An 11,424-nucleotide genomic window follows, 5' to 3' on the forward strand; every position below is an offset into this window, starting at 1 on the left:
AATGCGTAAACCGTAACTTAAACACCAAAGCTTGCACATGATGTGAATCACTATCTAAATTCTTTATTCCAAGTCCAAGGAAGATGCTTGAGACATCGTAGAATGAGATGTGCAATACAACAAGCCTTGAAATTCATCAATTCAAGCACTTCTTGATGGGTTCTTAAAGAAAATGAGTAATTTTGGAGAGTTAGAGAGAGAATTGAAAAACTCTAAAAACTTCATTTTATTGTGTAAGCACTATCATTGGACTTAGCAATATGATAAGACCCTTTAAACATATTAGGGATAATTGTGGCAAAAGTACCCAATGTTTGGGTTTTGTACGCGGCATAGACCCAAAGTTTATTTTTAGTGGCAAAAGTACCAAAAGTCAGTAAAATTGTAATTCCATCAGCCTCCTCCGTTAGACAGACACGTGTCACGTTTTTATTAGTCCAAATCATAATTATTTTTAAACATTGGATACTTATGCCGCGTACAAAACCCAAACATTGGGTACTTATGCCGCAAATATCTCTAATATATTATTAAGTTGGACCAATCATGAAGTGACACGTGTACACTCAAATGTAACTAACGGAGGAATCAAAACGGAATAACACTTTTTGGTACTATGGGTACTTTTGCCACTAAAAATAAACTTTGGGTCTATGCCGCGTACAAAACCCAAACTTTGGGTACTTTTGCCACAATTATCCCAACATATTATTGTAACAAAAACGTTTATTTTCAGCCTAGAGGGTAGCACCATACAACAAGCAACATGCTGCTTATTGTAGCCCATTTGTAGTTCTAATGGCTACAAGCAACGTGTTGCTTTTAGGTGGCAACTTGACACTATTAGAGTCGGTAAATCTCACGATTTTTATGTTAAATCAACTTCAAATGTTGTCAAATTTTTTGAGATGATTAAATACCTCATTATATCACTTTAAATCCAAAAAATTAATTATAAATACCTACAAAAAAAATTCATATTTTTATTTTAACATGCGTGAAATCGTTAAGCGTTTTGCACCACACGAGTAAAACAACTTAACCATGCAATGCAATGTGTCTACATAATTGTAGGACACAATCAAATTTTACATTTACAATCAATTTTTTTGTATTATTAGAAAATACGAGCAATTCACTTTGGGCAACTGCTATTAAAAAAAAAGGTCGGCTTGATTTTAATAAAAAATGTCCAAATAAAAAACTAAAGGGTTTATACATTTTTACACCCTGTATTTTACCTCGTATCCTGTTTGGACCCTGTATTGTGACAAATTATTTTTTGGACCCTGTGTTTTGTAAAATAGTTCAAATAAACTCTTAAACTTGATTTTGATGAGCAAAAAATTGAATATAACAATAAAGTTCTTAGGCAGAATGACTGTATTTTTGTTCTGAGTCGTCAATTTGATAAATTATTTGTAATTTTAGTTCAAAATTTTTTGATCAAAATCGGGTTTAAGGGTCTATTTAAACTATTTTAGAAAAAATAGGATCCAAAAAATAATTTATCAAAACACAAGCCAGATAATGGGACAAAACGCATGGTTTAAAAACGTGTAAACCCAAATCTAAATTCTAGATTTCCAAAATGTAAAAAGTAGTCCAAACAAATCGTTGGTCACCCCTAATTAATTGTTCAAAAACAGAACCAAGCCATATCCTTTTAAATCCAATCTGAATCATTCTAATAGTGAGAAATCCTGATGATGATTCGAACAAATGAGATAAGTTGAATTTTCATTGTTTCACTTTTATTCTACACTTCCCCTCTTGGTTTGAGAGAATCTTCACTAACTTAAAAAAAAAAAAAAAAAATCTACATGTATCAATCGAAGGTTTCCAATCAACATTCAACACAGTCATTAATTAATCTATTCTACATTCATCCAAGGATTCAAGAATCAAGTAGATTAATTACTTTTCATATCCACACTATTACCAAAATAGAGTATTAATTAATCAGCAAATTTTCTAGATCATATGAAGATAGAGAGTATGATAAAATTATCTCTATTATTAATAGGACTAAATTATTCTATAATAATAAATATGATTAAATATCTAATTATGTAACCTAATTCTATAAATATCCAATTCAATCTTATTTTCTTAACTTAATTTATCAGGCCTTGTAACAATCAACTTAAATAGTGACAGCAAGAAGTAATTGATTTAAGACAAACAGATGACAAAAACATTGTTCTTCCTGGTCTAGGAGAGGAAGCTTGATCACCAATAAACAAGGACAAGAATTGACGAAAAATAACATTGATGATACATGGAGACAATTCATTCAAGAAATTTCTATGATTAGTAAACGCCATCGGTAAAAGGCTCAAACTGGTATGGTAGTGTCCACAGCAACTTAAAGCATCTTCTCAACAAATTAGTTTTATGCAATCAGCCATCCTAGACCATTCCATTGGCATAAGGAGAAGATGCAGATCTCTCTTTCAGTTCAGAGTTCAGACATATAAAACTTGCAGAAGAACTCGATCAAAATGTTTGATTGCTGAAATTTTTTACTTATCATTTAAATATATAAACTACTCACAAACTCGATGTCCCAAGTAACCAGGCAGAGAACAACAAATACATGATTCAACTAATCTATTACTTCTGATGATCGCAACCCATTTGAGCTTCATAATTCAACAAGTTATATTCCAATTGAATGTAAATATACATTCGATATAAACATCGAGTAAGAAGCTCCAAATGGATGACTGAAATCTAAAAGAAATGGCACATATAAAAGTTACATATCAAATTATTAACTACACAAACAACAGTTACAACAATGAAAGTACACAACACTCTATATTCTACAAGAATAATACCAGTACCTTCCACGCATGCTTCCTTGTTGTTGTTCAAACTGAGCAGCTTTTCAACCATGTTTGAACTCCATCCCATCCCAATGACCCAGTACCTCATTCACCGCTCATCATGACAAACCTTACAAATATCGAATAGAGATTCAATTTTTTCCTCTTGAAATTGGACCACCACTTTCCTCAACCTCGGTTAAATTATGTCACTAGAACAAAACTTGTTCCAAATTGGCTTTCAAGATAAACGAGGTCTTCCCCTCTTCTTCGGAACCCGCTCCACTTGTGCCGGCGTCCCTTCTGTCGTTTTCGGATTCCTTCCACTCTCCGGCTGTGACCGCTGTGGAGGTGGCGGCGATGGCGATGGCGGAGCCTGAAACATGGGCGGCATCCAATTGGGAAACCCTGCAGGTGCTGCAGGGGATGGCGCTTTCCCTCCACCGTTCTCCAAATTTCCCTTGGCGAAGCCAAGTGGGAAAAATGCCCAACAGCAATAGTAGGCCTCCTGACCAGGAACCATCGGCGGTAGCGACGTGACCAGCGCTGCGTGAAACGCCCTCTGGCATTTCTGGCACTTCAAACAACAGTCCTCATAAACCCTAGGATACTCATACAAAACGTAGCAGTACGGACACACAGTCCAGAAGCTCTGAAGCCTCAGTTGCCGCTGGCGCAACGACGGCTCCGTCGAGGTCCGGTTATTCTCTGCATCGTTTCGACTGGTCCTCCCGGCGGCGACGGGGGTGAACGGCGTCGGCTGGGTCCTCCGAACGGGCAATTTGTTCTGTTGTGAAGAGCTCAGATCGATCCTGGAAAACAGGATGAGCTCATTATCGTAGAGGGATTTCTTGGCGGGGTCAGACAAGACGGCCCAGGCTTGGGCGACGAGCTTGAAGGACTGATCGGCGAAAGAGTATCTGTTTTTGTCAGGGTGGAGAAGAAGGGCGAGACGTCGATACTGCTTCTTGATGAGATCGTGATCGTCTGATCGGGAATCGACCTGGAGAATGGCGTACCAGTCGTGGTGGTTGTTGATGCGCCTCTCGGAGGCGAGGAGGACGTCAACGATGGCCAAGATCTGATCGGAGCCGTCGAGAAGTGGCTCAGTCTCTTGGGCCAAAACGGCGAAGTCTCTGGAGCCGTTGAGATCTCGGTTATGCAAGAGCTTTTCCGATATTCCAAGCAATCGCTCCGCCTCTGCTCTGTTTGTACTTGCTTCCATTCTTGTTTTTCTCGCTAACCTTCACCCTCTTTCCCTCACAATTTTTATACAGATTCACCCCTCTAATAAGTTTGGGTTTTCTTTACCATTTCTAACATTTAGGTGTGTATATAGTTAATTTTGTACCGGTGAAGTCCAAACATGTTAAAATCGTATCATTTAACCTAAATGTTATTTTTAAAATAAAAAAAAAATAGTGAATCAATATTTAAAAAAAAAATAGACCACTTAATTTATATATATATATTGTTGAACAAAAATTTTAAATTTAATATATTAAAATTATTGCAAAAAACAATTTCACCTATGTCGATTTTATAGCATAAGAGTTTATTAATTTGAGTTGGACTCATCCAAAATTATATGAATAACATCTTAATTACTACAATTTTTATTTAAAGGAAAATATTTTGATTTCAATTACGATGATATTAATTACTTGTGTAATTTTGACAAAATTATGAGGAATTTGGAATTGTGACAGCACTCAATAAATTTGACTAACTGAGTTGCCTACATACATTCTTTATGAATGATCAAGTCACTTGTTATTCTAAATAGATATTTTGGGAAATGAATAGAGGATTTCCGATAAATGACCATTCATAGGAATTCATGGTATTTTTAGAAATTTATGAAATTCCGGTAGATAATCATATCATAGAATCATTTAATGTTTTAGAAATTATGAAAAATTCCGAGGTGAATGACCTTTTATGGAATTTTGATAATTGCGTTTAATATTCGAGAATTTTGGAAATTTGTGGTGGATGTGACTGCACTTAGTTTTAGTGACTAAGTTACTTACGTATCCTTTAAAAGAATCAAGTCAAATGTAGTTCAAAAATGTTTTTTATGATGTTTTGAAAATTTTTAGGTGAAAGACCTCTTGTTTAAAATTCTTTTCATCATTTGATATGATTTTAGAATGTTGTTTTATGTTGAAATCTCTTTATTTATAGAAAATTATTTTTATAAAATAAAAAGATTAATTTAATTATTCCAAAATTTAGTAGTGAATAATTAAATTTCATATCAGATAATATCTATATATTAAAATTAAAATTTAATTTTAGAGATTTGAATTTAGAATTTGTGATAAAATATAGTATAGATATTTATAAGATAATATCATTATTTTATATTCTAAAATTCAATTTGAATTTAAAATAAAATTAAGATATCATCTTTTGTTTATTTAAACCTTCTACCATACTCAACATAATGCATTCTTCAAAATTCTCCAAATTTGGGAGACATGTTTTAACTTTGAGAAAGAAAGTGAAGCAGATATTTGGGTATGTATATTTGTTCTTAATTGTTTATATCATAAACAATTATATAAATATATAGTTTTAATCTCTTATATATATATATATATATATATTTAAGGAGACAACAAAGATTTATTTGTGGTAATTATCTATCTTTAACTGCCATTTATTTCTTGGTTTAAGGAGTCATCCTTAACAAAGTTTGCTAATTTAATTTTGGTAAACAAAATTTTTGTTTGCATATATAACATATACGCATATCAGTATGATATTTTTTTTCTCATTTTTTTTAATATCATACCACACTTATGTTTATATATCTTTCTACATGCTATATCACGTATGACCCCAATTTATTTATTTTTTTTAGTTTCTCAACATACATATATACATCCTCATACATCTCTTTCTTTATTTATAACCACATCAAACGAATGCATATATAAATGTATATATTTCTATAATAAAGATGACAAATATATATTAATAGCCATTTTTTACTTTTCAAATAACCAAAAGAAATAAAGACTCATTTTTTGGACTTCAGTTTTGGCTACTGGGCTTAGAGTCATGAATATGACCTTTGTTTGATATATATATGTACATACAACTTTGAATGATTCTTGTATTGAACATAACTGTATACAGATTTTGTTCTTTTTTTGAAGCCCACGCATATATGATATGCATTTTGAGTCTAAGTTTTTCTTTTTTGTCGCACATATTAATATAAATATATATATATATATTTATATATATGCCGATTTCAAAACTCTCTCTTTGTTTTTAGACATATTGAGGAATTTTCCCAATATTTTTTTTGGCCTTTGCCTAACATAGAGACTAATTGAATTTCAATGCAGTGTTGGATATTGAGATGTTTCGTTGCCTTATTTTACTGTTTAATCAAAATTTACATTTTAAGAAATTTTGATAGCATAACAGTATATGAATTTTATGATTTATCATATCCTCCATGGCTATATCTCACTTTTGGAGACCTTTGTGGCTAATGAAGCCTAGGTCAAAGTGGACCCAAAAAAAAATGTAAAATTCATTTTAATTTTAAGAGAATTTGAGCAGCATAATTACATAGAAAAATTATATTTTATTCTTTCTTCTTTGGCTATATCTCACTTTTGGAGACGTTTTGTGGCTTAAAAAGCCTAGGTCAAAGTGGATCAAAGACAAAAGAAGAGAATCATTGGAGAAGAAAGGATCCTTACAAAGATGAGAAGAAAAATAGGGGCAAACCCAAGTACTTACTTTTGTAGAATTCCCTGAAGAAGAAAATCTTAACTCTCTGTATATTTCTCTCTTGTATTTATTTTTATCGTAATCTCTCCTAGAATTTTGACAGAGTTTTATCTTCTTCCCCCCCCCCCCCCTCCTTTTTTTTCTTGTGTCTGATTTATTTACTCTATTTTACGTTATGTGAAGAGTGGTGTGAGTGGAATGTGGGAAGGTGGAGAGAAAAGTTGAGATATTCATCTCCACTAATTTGACTGATACCACTTTTTACAATAATATATTTAATAATATATATTATTATATATTTTTTCGTTCAACAGATGCCCCCTCAGGCATGTGCGTGTCATTTATGTACATGTGCATGCTTGAGTTTTTTTTTCACTAATAATAATTTATTTTTTATATAGTGAGAGAGTTATCCTGAAATGTCTGCCTTCGGTACTCTCCATTCTTAGTGGGCTCCTGATGAAACAAGATTTGAAATTAAGATTGGGCCATCTTATCAACATTTTGTACCATTGAAAGAAATTCGGGTTTCAGTGACTCCACATTACCTTGTTTCCTTGTCCAAAATTGAAGATGTTAGTTCTGGTGATTTGCGAGATCACTATTCGAATGATCAAGAAGTCGTCCAACATATGTGACATTATGGTCCTATTTTCAAGGCTAAGGTTCTTGAGTTGGTTGATAACAGATATGATGGTGATACTACTCATAAGGTTACCAGTGAGTTTTTTCCTAGCCTTCACCGCATCTTATTGGAGAAGAAAACCCGCGGTAACTTTTCCTTTAGAGGGAGAGCTCAATTTCTTTCTTATCTTATGAAATGGACAGAAACAATTTTACGTCTTCATCGTGGTACTTTGACTGATGCGGGGATTTATGGTGCCATAGTTGTATCTAGGTTCCCTTTTTTAATTGAGAATAACATATGGCGAGCTTTTACGGAACTTTGGGGGCCTTTAGCTAATACCTTTCACCACAGCAGTAGCTAAATGGGAATTTCTTTATATGACTTGAAATTCATTGGTGGCTTACCAATTTTGGGGATTCCTTATGAGGAATTTATTCCTTTAAATACTAAATTGATGCAAGGGCCTATGTAAGCCCAATTGTTGTGGAACTTTTAAGGACTCATTCTCAAAGTTGTGACCATTTAAACTGTACAAAAGTAACTTGGCAGCAGTGGGTCGAATATTTTTACATAGGACAAAAGATTTTTGAAGGTATTAAGGGAGCTTCTACCTCCAAACCCTCAAAGAAAACTTTAAAAAGGAAAGATGACAAACGAATTGACGTACACTCTCTTCCTTTAAATACATCCAAGGAGTGTATTCTTGCAGCTTTCATATCTTTCTGGTTAAGTCGGTTTGTTTTTCCTTATCAAGGTTATGATGTAAGGCCCGAAACATTTAATATGGCTTCATTAATGGCACAAGGGGTCAAAGTTTCACTTGCACCTTCTGTTTTAGGATATATTTATCATGGTTTAAATATTGCAGCTACACATGTGCAAGGTCAAGGCCAAAGTTTCTTGCCTATACATTATGTATTAGGTTGGTTGGCTAAACATTTTCGTGATCTATATAGCAATTGGAGTTCCTCTTTTGATTTGCCTTTTTTTAGCAAATATGCTAGGGTACCAGATGAGAATCGGAGTCTTAATGCAGCCCGCCGTATTTTAAGAGAAGAAGATTATGTCATTCACCGACCATATTCTTTCCCTGCTGAAGAAGATTTTGATTGTATGGACAATGAAGACCTACTTGATGACAGATTTGAGATGTCGGTTTCTATGCGTTCTTCTATGTTACCTGTGAGAGTAGGTAAAGAACTATATGTTGAGCCATACTTTTCCAATAGATTTGCTCGCCAATTTGGTTTTGATCAAGGTGTGCCCTTAAATGAACTCCGTTATTGTGTTTCTCGAAGAACGAAATGTGGGATAGCTGGTGTTGCTGAAGCCTGGGCCTTGCTTTTACGGAGAAATATTGGTATTCGTTTTCATAATCCCTAATATGGCTCGTATGGGTCAGTGTACGTGGTGGTACTGTCGTTGGTGGGCAAGGACTTGTATGCCTTTCTTAGGGAGATCTGTCAAGAATCTTCATTTAGAGCTCTCGAAGCAACCTTATGAAGAAGAGGATCCTAAATATATCATTAAGGACATTCGAGAGATTTATTCAACTCTTGATGAAGTCTTTATAAAGTGTACTCCCAATGATACTGAATTTTCTAATGACAACTGTGTCGATGTTGGGTCAGATAGTGCCGATACTTCAGAAGTACATTTCAAAAGGAAAAAGCGTACGAAAAGCCTTGAAATTAATCAAGATAAAAATATAGCTTTCCCAATTACACATGATTCAATTAATGCACCCCTTGACATTTGTATTAATGCCTCCAGTTCGAGGGTAGATGAGCTTGTTGATTTTGATGAGTCTGATGACTATGTTAATGTTGAATTTTCTGATGAAATGTTGTCTCGAGAGAATATTGTTCCACCAGAACAAATCTCATCTATGTTTGTTTTAGCAATTACCAACTCAAATTTAAAGGAATACACCAAGGAGTTCGTAATTGGCATCATGAATGACATATTTAATTTATTATCTCCTTCCCGACCAACAAAAGACATTTTGGAATGTCGTGCTGAAGCAATTAAGAAGCTTGACTTACTGGACGTTGTTTGTAGGATGATGAATGTCGAAACTCCAGTGATTGCATGGTTTATCAATTCTGTCAATGATTCATTTGACCTGAAAGAAAAATCTGCAATTGCTTCCCAGGTAGTTGAAAGTGCCATAGATATTGATATATCTCTCATCCATGATATAATTAATCGCGGTGAAGAAAATTTGGCTACCATGGATAGACTATTTATATCTGTGTCGGACAAGAAACAAGTTTTGGAAGATCTTAAGATCAAGGAGGCAGGAATTATCATAGCAGAATTGGCGTTGCAACAAAGACGAACTAAATATGAGACTGAAAAAGCATCAACCGAAAAAGATCTTTCTAATCTTGAAGACTCATTGAAGCAGCATCAACATATTGATGAGAGGATAAAGCAATCAAAGCTTGAAGCTGGTGTGGAAAAATTCTATGAAGTCGAAAGAGCTAAAGCTGTAATCGAAGCTCACGAAGAAGAATTTCAGAAGATCCACAATTCTTTGACCTCATTCCTCAAGATAGACTGAAGATCTCATCATTTTCTTTTAGTTTCAAAACTTTTAGTATCATTTTTTTTGTTTATCAGCATTAGAGACTGATGGTAGTTTTGTCGTTTGGATCTTTATGAACCTTAACTCTGTTGTGTGGAGAAATTGTTTTATTTTGATTTTGCGGCTGCATCTAAATTAATAATATATTTCATTTTAGATTGCCTACGTATCCAAAGTGGGATCAAGCCTTCCATAGTTCTTTTTTTTTTTTAAGGGAAATATGAGTTGTTTTATTTTTGTGGCTGGGCCTAGTTATAAACTAGATTGCCTACGTACCCAAAGTGGGATCAAGCCTTTCATAGTTCATTGCACACTTTTTTGTTTTTTTAAGTGTGCAATCTACACATTAGGTGAAAACATTTTTGTTTAAGTGTGGAACTTCTTGATGAACTTTCCGTTTACACATGGGTAGATGCGTCGGCCTTCTGAATCAGAAAGTTCATATGCCTCTCTTAAGAAGACCTCAGTAACAACATATGGCATTTCCCATTTAGCTTCAAATTTGCCTTTCATCCTTCTAGTTATAACAACCAGTCTTTTTACAGTCAGTACCAAATCGCCAACTGAAAAGCATCTGAATTTGACTTTCTTGTTGAATGCCCTAGCTACTTATGCATAGTATATTTTGAGCCTTTGTTGGACATCAAGTCATTTTTCATCTAATGCCTCAAGCTCAGCTAAACGAATTCGCACATTCTCATCTGGGGTCATTAATTGAGTAACGATTCTTAATGAAGGTATTTGAACCTCCAAGGGCAACACTGCTTCAGACCCAAACACCAAGCTATAAGGTGTACAGCCAGTGGCAGTTCTTATAGTGGTCCTGTAAGCCCATAAAACTTCTGGGAGGCGTTCATGCCAGTCCCTTTTGTTCTTGGTCACCATCTTCTTCAAGATTTTGTATGACACTTTATTAAATGCTTCTGCTTGGCCATTTGAAGGAGGATTATAAGCGATTGAAAAACTATGCTTGAATTTGTACTTCTCCATTAGTTTGGAAAGTGTCTTACATTTGAAGTAAAGAGCATTGTCCGATATAATTATTGATGGAACCCCATAACGATAAATTATGTGAGTTCTTATGAAGTTGGCGACATCTTCTGCACGTACTTCTTTTAAGGGTACAGCTTCAGCCCACTTGGAGAAATATTCTATAACGGCCAGGATGTATTTATGAATTTTGGAAGATGGTGGCGTGAAAGGCCCAATGACATCCATTCCCCATGTTTCAAAAGGCCATGACAATATAGAAGGATGAAGTGGTTGAGGGGGTTGATGGATAAAATCTCCATGTAGTTGACACAACTTGCAACATTTGGCAAAATTAATCGCATCTTGAACCATAGTAGGCCAATAGTAACCCAACCATTTCAATTGAGTTGACAATTTGGGGCCAGCTTGGTGCGCACCACATGTACCAACATGAGTGTCTTGAAGCGCATGTGACACCTCTTCTTTTGAAAGACATATTAGCAACATCCCATCAAAAGAACGCTTATACAATATGTCATTGAGGAAAACAAATCGAAGAGCTCTTCTTTTTACATCCATTCTTCTTTTCATGTCTTTTGGCAAAACTCCTTTTTCGATATAGTTAATAATTGGTTGGCGCTAGTCAT

The 11,424-nt window shown here is 34.5% G+C and overlaps 1 protein-coding gene across 1 annotated transcript; it reads right to left on the reverse strand.

Annotated features, from left to right (window-relative positions):
- Window positions 1–2,507: 2,507 nt before the first annotated feature.
- Window positions 2,508–4,131, reverse strand: LOC133807449 (uncharacterized). The gene has a single exon (XM_062245789.1). The coding sequence runs from the start codon at window positions 4,054–4,056 to the stop codon at window positions 3,073–3,075; it is 984 nt and encodes a 327-aa protein (XP_062101773.1). The 5' UTR covers window positions 4,057–4,131; the 3' UTR covers window positions 2,508–3,072.
- Between the last annotated feature and the right edge of the window lie 7,293 nt (window positions 4,132–11,424).

This window comes from Humulus lupulus, chromosome X (assembly GCF_963169125.1).
Source record: "Humulus lupulus chromosome X, drHumLupu1.1, whole genome shotgun sequence".
Lineage (NCBI taxonomy): Eukaryota > Viridiplantae > Streptophyta > Magnoliopsida > Rosales > Cannabaceae > Humulus > Humulus lupulus.

Bases quoted from the DNA above. Each gene is read 5' to 3' on its own strand.
- LOC133807449 (XM_062245789.1), bottom strand. From the start codon at position 4,056: ATGGAAGCAAGTACAAACAGAGCAGAGGCGGAGCGATTGCTTGGAATA.